Genomic DNA, 19,696 nt, shown 5'->3' on the forward strand with positions numbered 1-19,696 from the left:
ACACTTTGTGTAAAAGTGAGCACCCTGACTTCACTCCTAAATGACCTAGCTCTAATTTTAAGATATGCCCTCTTATTCTGAATTGCCCCATAGAAGAAATAGTTTCTTTGTATCTATCATGTTTCATTCATCGGAAAAACTCAGCGGGTCTGGCAGCATTGGCAGAGAAGAAAAGAGTTGACGTTTCGAGTCCTCATGACCCCTCAACAGAACCAGGTGAATCCCAGGAAGGGTTGAAATATAAGCTGGTTTAAGGTGGTGGTGGTGGGGGAGAGGAGGTGGGGGGGGGGGGGGGGGGGGGGGGGGGGGGGGGGGGGGGTGGGAGAGAAGTGGAGGGGGGTGGTGTGGTTGTAGGCAAAAGCAGTGATAGAAGCAGATCATCAAAAGATGTCACAGACGGCAGAACATAAGAACACATAGGTGTCGAAGTTAGTGATATTATCTAAACAAATGTGCAAATTGAGAATGGATGGTAGGGCACTCAAGATATAGCTCTAGTGGGGGTGGGGGGAACATAAGAGATTTAAAAATATTTTAAAATAATGGAAATAGGAGGGAAAAAGAAAAATCTATATAATTTATTGGAAAAAAAAAGGAAGGGGGAAGAAACAGAGGGGGGAGGGGGTGGGGATGGAGGAGGGAGGTCAAGACCTAAAGTTGTTGAATTCAATATTCAGTCCGGAAGGCTGTAAAGTGCCTAGTCGGAAGATGAGGTGTTGTTCTTCCAGTTTGCGTTGGGCTTCACTGGAACAATGCAGCAAGCCAAGGACAGACGTGGGCAAGAGAGCAGGGTGGAGTGTTGAAATGGCAAGCGACAGGGAGGTTTGGGTCATTCTTGCGGACAGACCGCAGGTGTTCTGCAAAGCGGTCGCCCAGTTTACGTTTGGTCTCTCCAATGTAGAGGAGACCGCATTGGGAGCAATGAATGCAGTAGACTAAGTTGGGGGAAATGCAAGTGAAATGTTGCTTCACTTGAAAGGAGTGTTTGGGCCTTTGGACGGTGAGGAGAGAGGAAATGAAGGGGCAGGTGTTACATCTTTTGCATGGGCATGGGGTGGTGCCATAGGTGGGGGTTGGGGAGTAGGGGGTGATGGAGGAGTGGACCAGGGTGTCCCGGAGGGAACGATCCCTACGGAATGCCGACAGTGGGGGTGAAGGGAAGATGTGTTTGGTAGTGGCATCATGCTGGAATTGGCGGAAATGGCGGAGGATGATCCTTTGGATGCGGAGGCTGGTGGGATAATAAGTGAGGACAAGGGGGACCCTATCATGTTTCTGGGAGGGAGGAGAAGGCGTGAGGGTGGATGTGCGGGAGATGGGCTGGACACGGTTGAGGGCCCTGTCAACGACCGTGGGTGGAAAACCTTGGTTAAGGAAGAAGGAGGACATGTCAGAGGAACTGTTTTTGAAAGTAGCATCATCGGAACAGATGCGACGGAGGTGAAGGAACTGAGAGAATGGGATGGAGTCCTTACAGGAAGTGGGGTGTGAGGAGCTGTAGTCAAGGTAGCTGTAGTTTCTTCAGTGCTGCTTCGTGCTCTCGTCGGGACTTGGAAAAATTTATTAATTTTGCTTCCAATCTCCACCCCTCCATCATTTTCACGTGGTCCACCTCTGATACTTCCCTTCCCTTCCTTGACCTCGCTGTCTCAATTTCTGGTGATAGACTGTCCACCAATATCCATTACAAGCCTACCGACTCCCACAGCTACCTTGACTACAGCTCCTCACACCCCGCTTCCTGTAAGGACTCCATCCCATTCTCTCAGTTCCTTCGCCTCCGTCGCATCTGTTCCGATGATGCTACCTTCAAAAACAGTTCCTCTGACATGTCCTCCTCCTTCCTTAACCGAGGTTTTCCACCCACGGTTGTCGACAGGGCCCTCAACCGTGTCCGGCCCATATCCCTCACATCCTCCCTCACGCCTTCTCCTCCCTCCCAGAAACATGATAGGGTCCCCCTTGTCCTCACTTATCACCCCACCAGCCTCCGCATTCAAAGGATCATCCTCCGCCATTTCCGCCAACTCCAGCATGATGCCCACTACCAAACACATCTTCCCTTCACCCCCACTGTCGGCATTCCATAGGGATCGTTCCCTCCGGGACACCCTGGTCCACTCCTCCATCACCCCCTACTCCCCAACCCCCACCTATGGCACCACCCCATGCCCACACAAAAGATGTAACACCTGCCCCTTCATTTCCTCTCTCCTCACCGTCCAAAGGCCCAAACACTCCTTTCAAGTGAAGCAATGTTTCACTTGCATTTCCCCCAACTTAGTCTACTGCATTCGTTGCTTCCAATGCGGTCTCCTCTACATTGGAGAGACCAAACGTAAACTGGGCGACCGCTTTGCAGAACACCTGCGGTCTGTCCACAAGAATGACCCAAACCTCCCTGTCGCTTGCCATTTCAACACTCCACCCTGCTCTCTTGCCCACATGTCTGTCCTTGGCTTGCTGCATTGTTCCAGTGAAGCCCAACGCAAACTGGAGGAACAACACCTCGTCTTCCGACTAGGCACTTTACAGCCTTCCGGACTGAATATTGAATTCAACAACTTTAGGTCTTGACCTCCCTCCTCCATCCCCACCCCGTCCCCCCTCTGTTTCTTCCCCCTTCCTTTTGTTTTTTTCCAATAAATTATATAGATTTTTTTTTCCCTCCTATTTCCATTATTTTAAAATATTTTTAAATCTCTTATGTTCCCCCCACCCCCACTAGAGCGATATCTTGAGTGCCCTACCATCCATTCTCAATTTGCACATTTGTTTAGATAATATCACCAACTTCGACACATATGTGTTCTTTTGTTCTGCCGTCTGTGACATCTTTTGATGATCTGCTTCTATCACTGCTTTTGCCTACAACCACACCACCCCCCTCCACTTCTCTCGCCCCCACCCCCACCAACACCTTAAACTAGCTTATATTTCAACCCTTCCTGGGATTCACCTGGTTCTGTCGAGGGGTCACGAGGACTCGAAACGTCAACTCTTTTCTTCTCCGCCGATGCTGCCAGACCTGCTGAGTTTTTCCAGGTAATTTTGTTTTTGTTTTGGATTTCCAGCATCCGCAGTTTTTTGTTTTTATGTTTCATTCATTACTATATTCCTTAGTTCATCCATCAATCCCTTATCCAATTGACTGTACTTACTTTCTGTCTACTGGTCCAGAATATTTTGAACGTCTCCCTAAAGGATGACCGTAATGGAAAAGAAAAAAGATGTCAGAAGTATTGTATTAATAACTTTCTTATTGTTGAAGATGAGTAGTAATGCACTCCCACCTAAGAAATGCTCTAGGCAGAAACCTAGTGGCAAGTTGCTCCTTAAAATGCCTCAGAAGATTTTTAAAATACTGGAAAGTTTTGCCCTTCAGCCAAGTTAGTTTTATATCCTTAAAAATAATGAGTGTGAAACTGGTTTTAATTTTGATTACATTTTCTCCCCCTCAGTTTTCTTTACTAGCCATCTTTTACAACATCTATCGTACAATAAAAGTAAGCTTATTACTTGAGAAACTTCTGGAAAATTCAGACACGTACCAAAACCTCTATTTCTTGGCTTACTGGCAGAACCGATATAATGTCATAATTGCATTTACTGTTTTCATCGCATGGATAAAGGTATTTTTGCTGTATGTTTCTTTCCAAACAAGCTTTTCACAGTTGATAATTGATTCTCCATGAAAATGTTTATAGGTTATCTAAAATCTAGAGCATAGCTATTATATTTAACTGCTCGCCAGGCCTGTTAATCTAAGACCACTGCTCATGTACTCTCTGTGGAAATTCAGACAATGCTTGGAAATGCTTTATTTCAATTAGAGTTCAAGTAACTTGTTTACGAATGAATGGTTGGCTTTTCTTTAATAATGCTGTACATTATTATTGTTAGAAAAAGAAAGAACTTTTCATGATCTCAGGATATCCCAAAGTACAGCAATGAAGTACTTTTGAAGTGTCTTTTGCCTATAATAAAGGAAAATGTTCACATTGCCCAAGTAAAGTTCGGTATACATCAATGAGTAATGACCATATAGTTTGAATTGTAGTGTTATTTGAGGGATAGATATTGGCCTTGACACCAGGATAACTCCCCTGCTGTTCTTCAAATAATGCCATCACATTTTTTGCATCCATGTGAGAATGCAGACTGGACCTTGGTTTAGCATTTCATCTGAAAGGCAGCAGCCGGAATTTTCTGGCCCCGCTATGGTGGGGCGGGACTGGAAAATGCAGCAAGCCAGCCAAAAGTCCATTGACTTCGGTGGCACTCGTAAATCCCGCCAGGAGGCAGGACTGGAAGATCCCACTGAGCATTTCTGATCATAGAGCATTCCCCTCAGTACTGCACCTTGATTATGTGCTTAAGTGCCTGGAGAGGAATGCTGAACCTGTGACTTTTTGATTCAGAGGCGAGAGTGTTACCACCATGCCAAAGTTGACAAGCCTATCAATCAGATGGCAGGGCAGAAAATTGCCTTGTAGGATTTTCACACTGCTAAACTTGGAATTCACTCTTGCAAATTCCTATTTATTATCAAAATCAGGTTGCATGGCAATAGAACTATTCCCTATTAATATAAATTCAATACCACAAAGCAAATCTTAACAAGTAATGAACTATTTACATCCATTAAAGGTAATTAAATTTTAAAGATAATTGAAATCTGTTTATTCAAAAACCCTTTAGTATTACATAATGGTAATAAAGAGTATTTCAGGGATATGTTTTTGCAGATCCATTTCTCAGAAGATAAACGATAAAATCCATCTTGAACATGTCTGATTTAGAATTCTAAATAACTTTAGTTTCTTTTCTTTCAGATTTTCAAATACATTAGTTTCAATATGACAATGACTCAACTATCTACTACACTCTCTCGTTGTGCCAAAGGCATTGTTGGATTTGCCATAATGTTTTTTATAGTATTTTTTGGATATGCTCAGTTAGGCTACCTTATCTTTGGTACCCGGGTAGAACATTATCACACTTTTGGCAACTGCATGTATGTATTAGAATTGCATAATCTGAATATTGAGTAGAATAGTTACAGAATCAAGCTGTTCCTTCATTCTTATGATTGAGTATTCAGAGAAATACATAAAGTTTAAATAGCTTATCTATTAATTAGTAGAGATATAAAGAGGGCAAGGAGTTTGCTTCACACTGGTCTAACTATTGATTTCATTATAAAGAGAAAATGAAGAGCAGATAGTGTAGAAATACACAGTGAGTTCTCAGTGCAGTTCCAGCAAAGGGTCCTCCCTCATTCAGCAACTTTTTTCTTTCACATGCTGATGGGCTTGCTCTGTATTCCCAGTATTTTCTATTTTCATTTCAGATTCACAATTTTCTTTTCATCTCATGCATTTTATTAAATTACCTGCTTGTATTCTTAGCTGAGATGAATGGATGACTGAACCATTCCATCAGAACAAACAATTATCTGCAGTAATTCAAGTTCACAATAATTCTCATTATCCAAAAGAGAATTTGGATGGAGAAAGTTACCCTATTCGATCATTGTCAGGTAGCCTGACAGCAGTTGTCCAAAGCATTAATACAAATCAGACACCAGCTCCCTATATTATAGTATGCAGATGCCTGAAATCTATTATATGCCAAATGCTCATAGCATGATGAAATCCTGACAAGCTTTGAGAATTTGGGGTTAAATATTCATTTGTCCTGGCATTTTTTTGATTCTTTCATGGGCTGGGGGTGTCACTGACAAAGCCAGCATTTGTTGCCCATCCTTAATTGCCCTTGAGCTGAGCAGCTTGCTGGGCCATTTCAGAGGGCAGTTAAGAGTCAACCACATTGCTGTCAGTCTGGAGTCACATGTAGGCCAGACCAGATAAGGATGGCAAATTTCCTTTCCTAATGGACATTAGTGAACCAGACGGGTTTTTACAACAACCAATGACAGTTATCACAGTCACCATGGCCAGGAGTTTACATTTGGTGTGCGGGGGTCGGAATGTAAAATGATGCGCGATGACATCTGGCGTGTGTCCTGACGTCATCGCGCTGTCTTGCGCTGCACGCCCGCCGATAATTAAAAGGCCTATTAAGGCCATTGAGGAATTAATTAATTTCAAATTTACGCTGCCTGTCCAAACTAATGTTTAGCAGGCAGGCGAAAAGGCCAAGTGGCCTTTACATTTGTTAGGAAACCTCATCCATGAGCAGAATGAGTTTTCCTAAAGCTTTTCCAAATTGAATAAAAACTTTTTTGAAAAATAAAAACGTGTCCCATCTCATGTGACACAGTCACTTGAGGGGACTTGTTTCGTTAAATTTTTATTGCATTTTTTTATTTTTTCAAAAGTGCTTCAATCTCTCTGAGGCAGCTCCGTGCCTCAGGGAGATTGCTGCGCTCTTTCGTGCGCATGGGCAAAAGAGCACTGGACCTGACCCTCCTTCCTCCCCCAGCCTGCACGTATTACGCTGAGCGGGCCTTAATTGGTCCGCCTGTGTAAAATGGTGGTGTGGAGCTGATCGTGGGCGACGGTCGGCTCTGTAACTGCTCCCACCCGCTCCCGCTGAGCCCACGTGACACAGGAAAACTTTAGGCCCATTACAGAGACTAGCTTTATATTCTAGATTTATTCATTGAATTTAAATACCACCAGCTGTCATGGTGGGGTTGGAATGTATGTCCACAGAGCATTAGCATGGACCCTCTGGGATTACTAGTCTTGTGACATTATCACTACGCCACCATCTCCACACTTGCTGCAGTAGCTCCGTTGGAGGTGGGCAGCATGTGAATTTGGTGCTTCCACCTCATTGCCGTAACTAACAGAGGGTTGAGCAGGTTCCTCACTGTTGGCATCCTATTTGAAATAGTATCAAGAATATACTGGAGAGTTTCTGCATTCATAGATTTATGGTTTGGAGCCTGAATTTTTCCCAGTACTGCAGCCAATGCCTAGTTTAATAATATTTATTTTAAACATTTTACCATCCAATCAACTTGTATTATGTTCAGCAGGTGCAGTTTTAAAAAAATTAATTCTATAAACCTTTCTTTTCAGTTTCACACAGTTTAGGATTATTCTTGGAGATTTTGATTTCCATGAAATTGAAGAGGCAAATCAAATTCTTGGACCCATTTACTTCATTACATTTGTATTCTCCTTATTCTTTGTACTGTTGGTGAGTGATATAATGTTAGTGACGATTGTTAGTGGTGTTGAACTAAAGCACTTTTAATGTGGGTTAACAGTTCTCTATTGGTTTTACATTGAATACAGTTAATTGCTGCAGTGGCTGCATATTTATGAGCAACAAAATAATTTTCAGCATTGTCAGTTACTAACAGCTTCAAATATATATATATATATTTATCTTTATATATAAAAGTAACTGAAATCTAGTTGTGGGTTCTGTACATGTGTACTATCTGCTATGCAGCATAATTAATTACTGAAAGTGATTTACATGCTGAATAACAAGGGCTGAGTGGGACTTCTGCCCCTGACTGGAGAGGAAGCCCTGCCCTCTGGAACTGCCGGCCAATCTGATTGGGTGGCAGCTCCATCAGTCCTGGCAGTGACAGGAAGTTGTCAGTGGACGCTGCCGGGACTGCAGAAGAAGACCACCAAAGCCCATGGATCCCTGGAGCAGGTAAGTCCAGGGTCTTGGGCCATGAGGGTTTGGATAGATTAGGGAAAGGGGCAGGGGAGGGTTTGAGGGCAGGATCGGGTAGGTAGGAAGGTGGGGTTTGACCTTAGGGGGGGGTTTGCCCCATGATCGGCAAAGGGTAGCCCCTGAAGAGTGATCCTCCGTCCCCCTTCCTTCCCGCCCTTTAAACATTTCAGTGAAAGAATTGGGTTGCCACTCCTATCCTGCTGCCCATACCAAATGCTTTATGGTATGGACAGCATATTATCAGGGTCAATTGGTTTGTCAACAAGCTTAATTGACCCTTGATTATTCATTTAAATATGGCGGCCAGGCTGCCGATTTTGACACCCACCCACCACCCTCGCTGTATTATGGGGATGAACTCAGGAATAGGTGTGGAGATGGTGGGGTGGGCACCCGCTCTATTTTACGTGCCCCCACCCCCTCCCGTGGGAAACGCCCATCGGGGGCACGTAAAATTTGTCCCAAATATGCAGAGAGAATTGAAAAATTGTTTATTCTTTGATGGGTCAATGCAGTTACAGGGTGATATGATTGAAAATGTTTAAATAATAAAAGGATAGATCAGGGTAGATAGAAGCAGAGAGTTTCTAGCAGTTGAGTGGTCCAAAACACTGGTACAAGATTACATGTAAGAAAAGAGAAGGAAAAATGTCTTTGTACAGAGAGGAATTCACTTCCACAATTACTGGTTGAGGCAGAAACTCTGTCAACATTCAAGATTACACTGGATAGATAAACGAAGGAAAGGGGAATTAATGAATATGGGAACAAGCTGAGTAAATGTGGATAGAAATATTTGTCCACATGGAGGGTAAACGTCAACATGGACCGGTTGGGTCATCCCCTCAGGTGAGTATTAGGACCACTGCTCTTTTTGATATGATTAATGACCAGACTTGGATTTGGATTTACTGGGCATTATTTCCATGTTTGTAGATTGTGCAATACTCGAAAATATAGAAAGCAATGAGGAGAATAATAACAGTCTTCAGGAAAGTACACGCAGACTGATGAAGTGGGCAGGTGCATGGCAGATAACATTAAAGCAAAGCAGTATGAAGTGAAACATTTGGATAGGAAGTTTGAGGAGAGGCAATATGAACTCAGTGGTACAATTTTAAAGGGGGTGCAGGAACAGAGAGTCCTGCTTGTGCAGACACAAGCCTTTGAAAGTGGCAGAAGTTGAGAAGACTATTAAAATACATAGGGGATCTTCGACTTTATTAATAGAGGATTGGAGTACAATAGCAAGGAGGTTATGCCTTTATAACACATGGACTGGAATTTTCCACTCCCATTGGCAGCGGACATGTTTGGCGGCGTGAGCGGACAATATGGCAAGAAGACCAAAAATCTGTTTTACACTGTCGTGAAACCAGTTTGTGATCCTTCATTCCACCCGTCAATGGCAGGCCGCGTTTCCCACCATCCAACATTGGGAATTTAATTTTAATGCATTTGCATCTCATCACTGTGCCCTCACACCGGGATGAACCCCCACGTCAAATTTATCGCCCATATCAGCGTGACTTCAGAACAGTATGCTTCGTGACTGTCTTTAAAAGGTTTGTACCTGGTCAGCTGAACTTCAAGGGGGATTGGAAGGTAAGTGCACACAACCTTGCACTGCGCTCACAAGGATCGCCCATAGGACGTCAAAGAAGAGATGCCAGGGTTATGGGGGGGAGCCACAGGTATGTCGCTTTTTCCTGGCTGGCCTTCAGTGCAGTGCCGGGGCAAGGGCTCCAGTGAGGGTGGGGTCAGGGGGTAGCCAAACAGCACAGACTGATGGAAGTACACAAGCACATGCTGGGCTGGGGTGGGGGGTGTGGTGAGGAGGGGTGAGAGGGAGGGTGAGGGAAGCGGCCACGCACTTAAAAAAGCTTGTTAAAAGTAAGCATTCTCCCACAGCTGGGACTGTTCAACAGCAGCTACATTGACATGCTTGGAGTGGGGCCTCCGAAATATTTCTGCCCACTCAAGCAATGCCACCAAATGCTCCAGAACTTTCACCCCTCAGCACAGACTGCAAATTAATGTGTATTTTAGGGGGCTACAGAACAATTGGACGACTGAGCAAGTTGTCGAATCCCCTTGTGAAATGTGGCCATGGCGCAGTAACTGGTGGAGGATCTCAGAGCTCCTTGCAATGTCTTTATTCAGGTTTGGACCAGTCTCCATCATGGTTCAAGCTAACAGTGCAGCCTTGCAGTGCAGGTTAGCAGAATGCCAGCGCCTGAGCTGAGAGCACAGCATGCAGTCCAGTGGCTGAAGCTGTGCCAATCAGTCAAATGGAGTGCGGCAGAAGTGGGTGCGGTTTTGGACAGCCATGAAGTGCACTACACACTGGCCATCTAGGTGGTGGCCACCATTCTCTGGCATACGTGAAGGGGCCATGAGATGCAGCCGGAGCCAGAGTCGTAACCAGCAGAGGTTCTTAGGAGATATATGCTAACCCTCACGTCTCTGTCTTTGATCCTGCAGGAGGAGAACATCAGGATTATGGAGCCTGGTGATCTAGCTGTATGCCTCATGGCTTACAGGGAGCAGAGAAGAAGGAGAAAAGTGTGACAGAGGCATCTGGCTTGCCAATGGGAGGAGCACCACTCTCAAGATGAAGGGGCGGCAGGGCCTGCTGTGCACGCATTGAAGATCCACAGCGAGCCGCCACTCGTAGGCACCTCGCTGGACCCAGGGTCTATAGACGATGCTTGTCATTCCTGCAGATGACTGAGAACCAGTGTCGTCGAACACCGCGTATGCCTAGGGAACTGGTTAGTCACAAGTGTCATCTGCTGCACTATTTGGTGCCATAGGGACATGGAGGGCATCCACTGCCAGGGGCTGTGAAAGTGATTGCGGCGCTCAGTTTTTATGCCAGTGGCTCCTTCCAGGGCTCCACAGGTGACCTATGGGGGATCTCGTAAGCCTCCACACACAAGTGCATCCAGTAGATCATAGACAGCATCTTTGTGAAGGCACAGGCCTTTGTCCATTTCAACTAGGATCAGACAAGCCAGGATTCGCGGCGATCTCTGGTTTTCCACAGGTGCAGGGTGTCATCAACTGCACTCAAGTGGCACTTAGATCTCCGAGGCAACAAGCAGTCAACTACGTCAACCACAAGGGCTTCTACTCGCTGAATGTTCAGTTGGTCTGCGACCACTATAAACACATCCTACCAGTCTGCGCGCAATTCCTGGGGAGTGTCCACAACTCCTACATTCTCAGCAGGTCTCAGATTCCTGACATCTTCCAGGGTCCACAGAGTCTCTGCAGGATTGGCTCCTCGAGGACAAGGGCTACCCATCGAGGTCGTGGCTGATGACGCCTTTTCCATGGCCTCAGACTGCAGCAGAGTGATGGTATAATGAGATTCATGCCACAGCCTGGACTTTGGTGGAACAAATGATGAGCATTTAAAAATTGAGGTTCCAGTACCTCGACAAGTCTGGTGGAGCACTGCAATACAGTCCCCAGAGGGTGTCACGCATCATCATAGCTTACTGCGTGCTGCACAACTTGATGCTGTAACAGGGGGAGGACTTGGCTGAAGAGGAGATGGAAGAGCTGCACGTCTCCTCCGATGAGAAGGACATTGAAAGGGATGAGGGTGATGAGGTCTTCTAAGGCAAGGATGCCAGCGATGAAGCCATCGCACTGGCCAGATGAGGCAGATATACTTGTGACGCCCTAATAGCCACAAGATTCATGGAGGATGATGATGAGGTGCAGTGAGGACAGTCCTGACATCCTCACCTTGTATCTGTGAACGTTTGACTCCTGTGTGGCTGATGACAGCGCATATACCCTCAGTGCTCAAGATCATGTCATGGAGACACAGCTGTGAAATGTCATGTGCGCCTGATCCTTTGTCAGCCTTCAGAACCTGTCCCCTTCAGGACCACTGGTCACAGATACTGAAGAGATGGGGGCCAGCCCCTCCTCAAAGATTCTGAGAGCACACAGAGAGAATGATGGAACTCTGTGACACCTGCCCACGACATTCTGGCAGCAATGACAAGCACCATCGAGGTGCAGGCATCGGTAACATGTCCAAGGAGTGTGAAGCCGGACAATCACTTTGGTCTGAAGGTTACACATTGCACACAGAAGAAGCCCTGAACTGAGACATCTGCCTTTATCTTATGCAGAAACCAAGGTTTCACATCTGAGTGACACAAACGATGTTCATCATAACAAGGAGCCATTGACAAGGAGACGTTCTTGGGAATTCATTTACAATAGTGAACATTATGTACAAGCGATTAACACCTGTGCCCACATCGTGCAGCTACATCTTCTTCAAGCTTGGCCTAAATAGCCAAGTGGTTATGGTACAGGGTTTGTAACCCCAAGATCAAGAGTTCAGATCTCACAATGGCAAACTATGAAACAATGTAACTTCATCTGAAACAGATGGAAACGTGTTTGTACTCGAAAGAGTTACATCTTCTTCACCTTCCTAACCCTGCCACTGTGTCTTGGTGCTCCCCCGACATCCACATTAGAGGTAGAGGCAGCCTGCTGTCTGCTACATCCTGTCTGTGATGACCTTGGTAGGTGTCCTCTAGAGGGCCGAGATGTGGAGGGTCCCGGCCTGCTTTGGGTGTCCTGCTGTGGGCCAGGTGCACTCTCCTCAGCTTGTGGAGCTGGAGATGATGGAGTTATAGGAAGAGGGGATTTGGATTGGCTGGATATTCCCAGAGTCACCTAGGTGGATGGCCCTGTGTGTTGAGCTGCTGGTTCTCCCCACTATGGGTGCCCGACTGCACCAGGCTGACTCCTTGAAGAGAAGGGGAAGCTGGAGTTGACACTGTTGGGGGGCCTACAATGACATCAACAATGGAGTTTGGTCCATGCAGCAGTGCAGGAATGATGTCCTAGACCAAGGTCTCCATGATGGCCACCATCCTGCCAGTGTTGACCTCTGTGTGTCGGCCTGTCGGCACTATCACCTCAGACTGAAGGTGGACTAACTCCTCCATCATCCCTTGCAATCTGAGGAGTGCACCCGACATCCCTTCCTGATGTTCCCATGATTGTCTTTGCAGCTCCAGCAATTGATTGAGGGCCGAGTCCAGAGGCTCTTCATCTGACTCGGACTCAGCAAATTCCTTTCCTCCATCAATCCTCTGAGTTCTGGCGACCTCAGATGTCACTGCCTCCACCTGTTGTGGAACAGATTGTGCGCTGTACTCATTAGATTGTAATCCCAAGGCTGCTCTACATCTAGGTCCCACCGAGGTGCGTCGTGGTGCTGGTGGAGGGTCTGGATGAGCGCCATGATGGGTCTTCAATGTTGCTGCCCTCTAGATCCTCATCCGAGGTGCTCTCGGTGCTGGAGTTGGGGCCAAGGTTGCCTGAGGGCGACGTGTCAGATGTGCATAGGGCAGAAAGTGCAGATTATTAGTGCTTGGCAGCCGCGTTACACACAGAACAGTGGACTCAGAGTAGTGTTGACAGAGGGATGATGTGGTGCAGGATCCTCACCGTTGCTGCAGGAATGGTGCATGACTTCTCCAGCCTGCTCCAACGCATGACTCTCAAACAGAGTGAGGACCTTGATGCCCAGCACTCCACACCCCCAGTATGGGACCTCTCTCATTGATTGTGCGTGATCTTGTCCTGCATAAAGACAAATGGAGAGAGTGTGAGCAAGGCGCATGCCAGGCCAAATAAGAAAGATGATAGGTGTGTGTGTTTGCTGAGCAGAATCATGGACAGGATGAGGAGGTGATCTCCAGGGGAGGTGAGGTCAAATGGAGATGTGAGGATGTGTGTGAGAGAGTGAATGGTGGTGATGTACTTTGAGCTAGCAGTGAGTGAGCTGCCAGTGAATGTGTGATGGGCTTGTGAATGGGTGACTTGAGAGTGATGAGATGGTTGACTTACCCTGGCGGCACAGATGAGATCATTCAGCACTGGATAGCCAACCTCTTTGTGCAGTGTTGGCACTGACCACCTCTGCTGCCGCCACCTCTCAAGCCAGAATGGAAAAACTGATGGGCTTCCTACACCCAGAACGAGGATAGAGGACATCGCGATGGGCCTCCACGGTGTCTAAAAGGCATTCTGGGGATGCGCCACTGAATCAGGGGGCTGCACTCTTCTTGGCTTTTGGGGCCATGTCTTCACTGGAGCAGTCCTGGGCTGCAAGCATTGAGAACTGTGTGCATATCTGCAGTTTAGATATGGCACCCAGAGTGAGGAAACAGTGAGGTAACGGGGACCGCCTGCCAGCAAGACGACGTGTTTCCTGTGACTGCTTAATTTATGAGGTGGGAAGGGGGTGCTACGGCGTGAAAATCTGCCACTGCGGCCAATGGGTAAGGCGTCATTTTCCATGCCCGCTACTAAACTTAGTGTAAATCTGGAAAGATTCTGCACATTGGTTAGGCCTCAGCTATAATATTGTGCTCAATTCTATATACCATAATTGAGGAAGGATGTCATGATCTTGGCATGGAGTCCAAACTAATTTACTAAATGACAACAGGGATGAGGGATTTCAGTTATATGGAGAGACTGGAGAAGCTGGGGTTGTTCCTCTTAGAACAGAGAGGTTAAGAGGAGATTTGATATAAGTGTTTGAAATCACATGTATTTTCCATAGAGTAAATCAGAAGAAACTGTTCTCAACTGCAGAAGTAACCAAATTAATTTTCAAAAGAACCAGACGCAACATAAGGAAACATTTTTTTTACACAGCAAGTTGTGATCAGCGATGCACTGCTTGAAATGATGACGGAAGCAGATTCAATAGTAACATTCAAAAGAGAATTGGATAAATATAACATGGGAAATAAAATCGGAACTACAGGTAAAGAGCAGAGAATGGGATTAATTGGCCAGTTCTACCAAAGTGCTGACACAGAAAAAATGGGTCAAATGGACCCCTGCACTCTTTGTTACTATGGTCTGTTTCTGTGTTGTAACTGTTATATATTTCCATGTATTTCCTTCCTTTGGGCCTGCACCTCATCTTTTTTACACAGTGAGTTATGATCTAGAAGGCACTAGCTGAAAGCCTGTTGGAAGCGGATTCCAAATGGAATCAGATATCTGTTTGAATGGAAAAATATGCAGGGTTATGGGGAAAAGCAGGGGTATGGAATTATTTGGATAGCTGTTTCAAAGTGTTGGCACAACCACACTGGGCTAAATGACTTCCTTCAGTGCTGCAAAATTTTACAAAAAGAACTTTTGCTTCAACATCTTTATACTACACTTAGCTGAAGGCTGGATGATGATATATGCTTCACTGTATCAGTGTGTGGAGGTTTGTAATTGAGTACAAGAACCATAGTTGTAAAGGACTCATGATAGCCATCCAATCATTTTCTGAGGACTATCAATAAATAATGTTGCAAACTGAAAGCTCCAGGTTGCTCCCCAGGTTATGGGCATTGGTATAAAGCTGTTTCTCCAGGTGAACATGGCGTCTGACATTTGCTTGAATTGAACAACAGACTGGTTAGGTCTGGAAAGACCTTTCTGCATAAAAGCTTAACGTTGTCGTAACCATCTGAGTAGGGAAGAGCCGTGACAATCCTTGAAGTTATACATAGTAGACGACAGCATGTAGTCCAGCTTGGTTACTACTTCTGTGGTGCAGCAGAGGAGCCAAAAGAAGCCAGGACTTCTATGGCATAACAAGGTCAGAGTTGCACGCTCTGTAAACATTGTCTTTGGATAATGATGGCAGTGAACATAGCCTCTGAGGTGACGTTTGGTTTGAAGATGCCTCCCATTAATTGACTCTGCTCATCTAATTCGTATAACGCTCTGGGAATAGCAAAAGGGATTTCCAGTGTTCCAGCTTTTAGCTGAAACATGTGCTACAACAGGAATTACACAGAAATCTATGTCTTAGTCAAATATAGGGTCTTTTTGGAAAAGGCAACAAGGTAAAGGTCAAATAGAGTAGGCAGAATGTTCAATGTACAAGCAGAGCAATGCTGACTGGGAAAAAATAGATTTCAAAATATATATAAGAACAGCAAACTTGCTTCAATAGATAATTCACAAGACATCTGTTACTTTCATGAGCAAGCTGCATGCTCAGTTGAAGTTCAGCATTAGACTTCACATACCTGAATGTATAATTTAAACGAGGTTTACACATGGTTGTAGTGCAGCTTCAGCTTTCTGCCCTTTTAAACATTTTCTGCACTTCTGTGCTAGATGGAGCTCTAATCTTCTGATTCTTGCTTGCCAGTGTCAAGTTTATGATGCTAGTGAAGTCTCTAAATTTGAGACTTAAGTGCAGATCTCCTTACAATTACAATTGCCAGTGTAAGCAGGCCAGTTTATGTAATGTTGAGAGAGAATTCCTTTATGGTTGAACAAGATTATATTTATATACAAATAATCTCACTCCTGCTTATTTATATAATTAGTGTACCATTGATTACACTATTGATATGCTTCTTTACAGAATGTGTTCTTGGCTATCATTAATGACACTTATTCTGAAGTCAAGGATGACAAAACATTACAAGAAGTAGATTTTGACATTATTGATGTGTTCAGAAAGGTAGGAAATGAATCATGCTCTCTATTATACTGAATATATACTGAATAAATTCTTCATGTATATTGAATGGGGAGGTGGATACAATATGGTGAGGTGCATTTTACTGAATGCTCTTTTGCTCTATCCTGTGCTGTTGTGGCTCCTTCTCTATGATAATGGCATGGGAACACCACACCTTCTTCTGAGGAACCACCACTGTGAGTAGGCAATGAGGTGACAGGTAGGGTTAAAATTATTCTGGTTAGCCCATCATGTCAGAAGTAATGAGATCCAAATCTACATGGGAAAAATGACAACATATTCAGGGCAAAAAAAAATGTTTCCCAACTGTAGAAATTATTAATGCAACTCAGACGCTCCTCCAATTGTTCTGCCAGGGCCACTCCGCTCCTGATCTCATTACAGCTATAGCCCAAACATGGACAAAAGAGCTGAATTCTAGAGGCATGGTGAGAGTGACTGCTCATTATATCAAGGCAGCATTAGACCAAGTGTGACATCAAGCAGCCCTAGCCAAAATGGAGTCAATGGGATACAAGGGGAAAACTCTCCAATGGTTGGAATCATACCTAGCACAAAGAAAGATAGTTGTGGTTGTTGGAGGTCAATCTTCCCCATCCCAGAACATTGCTGCAGGGGTTCCTCAGGGTAGTGGCCTAGGCCCTACCATCTCCAGCTCTTCACCAATGATCTACCCTCCAAATAAGGGGATGTATGTGTATAATTGTACTATGTTCAGCACCATTCGCGACTCCTCAGAAACTGAAGCTGTTCTTGTCCATTTGTAACAAGACTTGGACAGCATTCAGATTTGGGCTGTTAAGTGGCAAGTAACATTCATGTCACACAAATGCCAGTAATGCTCATCTCCAACAAAAGAATCCAACCATCTCCCCTTGACATTCAGTGGCTTTATTATTGCTGAATCCCTCGTTATCAGCATTCTGGGGGTTACCATTGACAGGAAACTGAACTGAACTAGTCATATAAATACTGTGGCTACAAGAGCAGGTCAGAGACTAGGAATCCTACAGTGAGTTACTCTCCAAAGCCTGTCCACCACCTACAAGGCACCAGTCAGGGGTTTGATGGAATATTTTTCACTTGCCTGGATAAGTGCAGTTCCAACAACACTCAAGAAGCCCAATGCCATCCAGGAAAAAGCAGCCCGCTTGATTTGCATCTCATCCATCACCTTCAATGTTCACTGACTCCACCACTGATGCTCAATGGCAGCAGTGTACACCAGCTATGAGCACTTTGCAAGTGTAAAATGCAGAACCAAACTGTCGGAGTGTAATTTGGACTCAGCAGGTGGAACACATGTAGGATCAGAAAGCAAGAGAGAATTCAAGGCTGGCAAGGGTGGGGAAATTTTCATAACAGCAAACTGATAAATACAGGTTCTGCCCTATTTTCCTGCCTCAAAAATTTACTTAGCCCAATTTTGCATTATAATTATGTAGAATTACCAAGGAATTTCATCACTATGGTGAGTTACTGATTTCTTTGGTACTGTCTTTTATGGGATGTGGCGATACTGTTCCAAGTCAGGATGGTGTGTGGTTCAGAGAGGAACTATATCGCTGTTCCTTCACTGTCGCTGGGTCAAGATCCTGGAACTCCCTTTCTAACAACAATTTGGATTTACCTGTGCTACGGGGACTCCAACAGCTCACCACCATCTTCTCAATGACAATTAGGGATGGGCAATAATTGCTGAGCTAGCCAGTGATCCTTGCATCCTGTGAACAAGTAAATAGATAAAAGAGCAATCACTCTCACCTCATCTTGAGTTCAGCTCTTTTGTCTATGCTTGGACCAAGGCTGTAATGAGGTCAGAAGCTGAGTGGCCCTGGCGGAACCTAACCTGAGCATCAGTGAGCAGGTTACTATTGAGTAGCACTGCCAACGACATGTTCCATTACTTTGCTGATGATCAAGAGTAAACTATGGGATGGTAATTGGTCTGGTTGGATTTGTCCTGCTCTTTCTGTACAGGACATACCTGGGCAATTTTCCACATTGCTGAGTTGTATCCTGTGTTGTAGCTGTACTGGAACAGCTTGGCTAAGCGCGCGGCTAGTACTGGAGCACAAGTCTTCAATATTATTGCCGGAATGTTGTCAGGGATCAGAGCCTTTTCAATATCCAATGCCTTCAGCTGCTTCTTGACATCACATGGAATGAATTGAATTGGCTGAAGACTGGCATCTGTGATGCTGGGGACCTCAGCAGGAGGCTGAGATGGATCATTCTTTGTTTAAGTGATTTCAAAAGAAATCTCTTGCAACCTTTTGTGGAATATTAAACCCTGATGCAACAAATACAAAAGATTTGTTCATATGATTGAACAAATTTTAAAAATATCATTTTGCAGTGGAATAACAGGAAGAAATAGAGCACATTTCTTCTGGGGACACAATGTAAAAATTAAATAAATGTTATATTCTAACTGAGCTGGATGCTTTATAATGTAAAAATTGGAAATAGTTTGCAGATTCACTTTAATAGATCAAGTATTGAGATTTAATATATTATTTATTACAGGGTTACAACAACGTGCTTTTGAAACTCAATATCAAAAAACCTTTCTTTCTTGCTAATCGATCTGCCAAAGGAGGCCAGAAATCTCAACAGAATGATTTTGAGAAGTATGATCCAAATTCTGCATTTTATTATTGGTACCTTTCTATCCATCTACAATATCACTTTTCATTGACTTAAGCAGACAGAAACATTGAAGGGACGTATGGCCAGGAATGTCATCAGTGTTGCTCCCACTCCACCACTAACTTTGCTGGATTTTTCTGCTATTTTGGTGAAATTACAGCAGTGTGGTAGCAGCAGCTCCTAGGAAATAACTAGATTTTAATTTAAAATTGATTTTTATAAATGAAACAAATATTAAAGTGACACCAATTGGTAAAGTTGTCCAGCGACATGCTGGGAACATAATGGGGGCTGACCCCTGCTTACCTGAGTTCCCCCTAGAGTTAAACCAGTCGAGTCAGCTTTAACAATCCATTTTTGTGTAATGAAGATATAATTAAACGGTCACAGATAAGAATTAGATTACAACTGATCTTGTTCAATGACACTTTTCATGAATATGCATCAGCTGAATTGTCAGCTTGGCTTGAGTATACTCTTGCTTCTGAGTTAGAAGGTTGTGGTTTCAAGGCACATAGCAGGTGAATTTGTATGGGGACACTAGGGGTCAGTCTTTAAAAGAATGACCCTTCCAGTGTACCAGCAATTGCTGAATGCTTTGATATACTTGACAAGGTGTTTCTAAAATATAACAGTGTGTGTGAAGAAATCTACTATTAACTTGTGTTGGGTTCTGGTGCATGGCATCGACATGCTGCAGAAACCATGGAGCATATGGTCACCTCCATGGGTGTTGCAGCTGGAAACTCCTTGCAGGAATCTTTGGCACCAGTAGTGACCATGATTGTGGGCTCCATGGTCCCCACCATCTCGGAT

At 44.6% G+C, this 19,696-nt stretch overlaps 1 protein-coding gene across 1 annotated transcript in view; it reads left to right on the forward strand.

Moving 5' to 3' along the window:
* The window catches only part of LOC121281113 (polycystic kidney disease 2-like 2 protein), a 78,132-nt gene that overhangs the window by 40,221 nt on the left and 18,215 nt on the right, over positions 1-19,696 (forward strand). The window contains exons 7-11 of the mRNA XM_041193812.1: positions 3,462-3,632; positions 4,836-5,017; positions 7,053-7,173; positions 16,109-16,207; positions 18,758-18,861. Of these exons, the coding sequence (XP_041049746.1) occupies positions 3,462-3,632; positions 4,836-5,017; positions 7,053-7,173; positions 16,109-16,207; positions 18,758-18,861 (677 nt within the window). The remainder of the gene's footprint in view (positions 1-3,461; positions 3,633-4,835; positions 5,018-7,052; positions 7,174-16,108; positions 16,208-18,757; positions 18,862-19,696) is intronic.

Source organism: Carcharodon carcharias, chromosome 8 (genome assembly GCF_017639515.1).
Source record: "Carcharodon carcharias isolate sCarCar2 chromosome 8, sCarCar2.pri, whole genome shotgun sequence".
NCBI lineage: Eukaryota > Metazoa > Chordata > Chondrichthyes > Lamniformes > Lamnidae > Carcharodon > Carcharodon carcharias.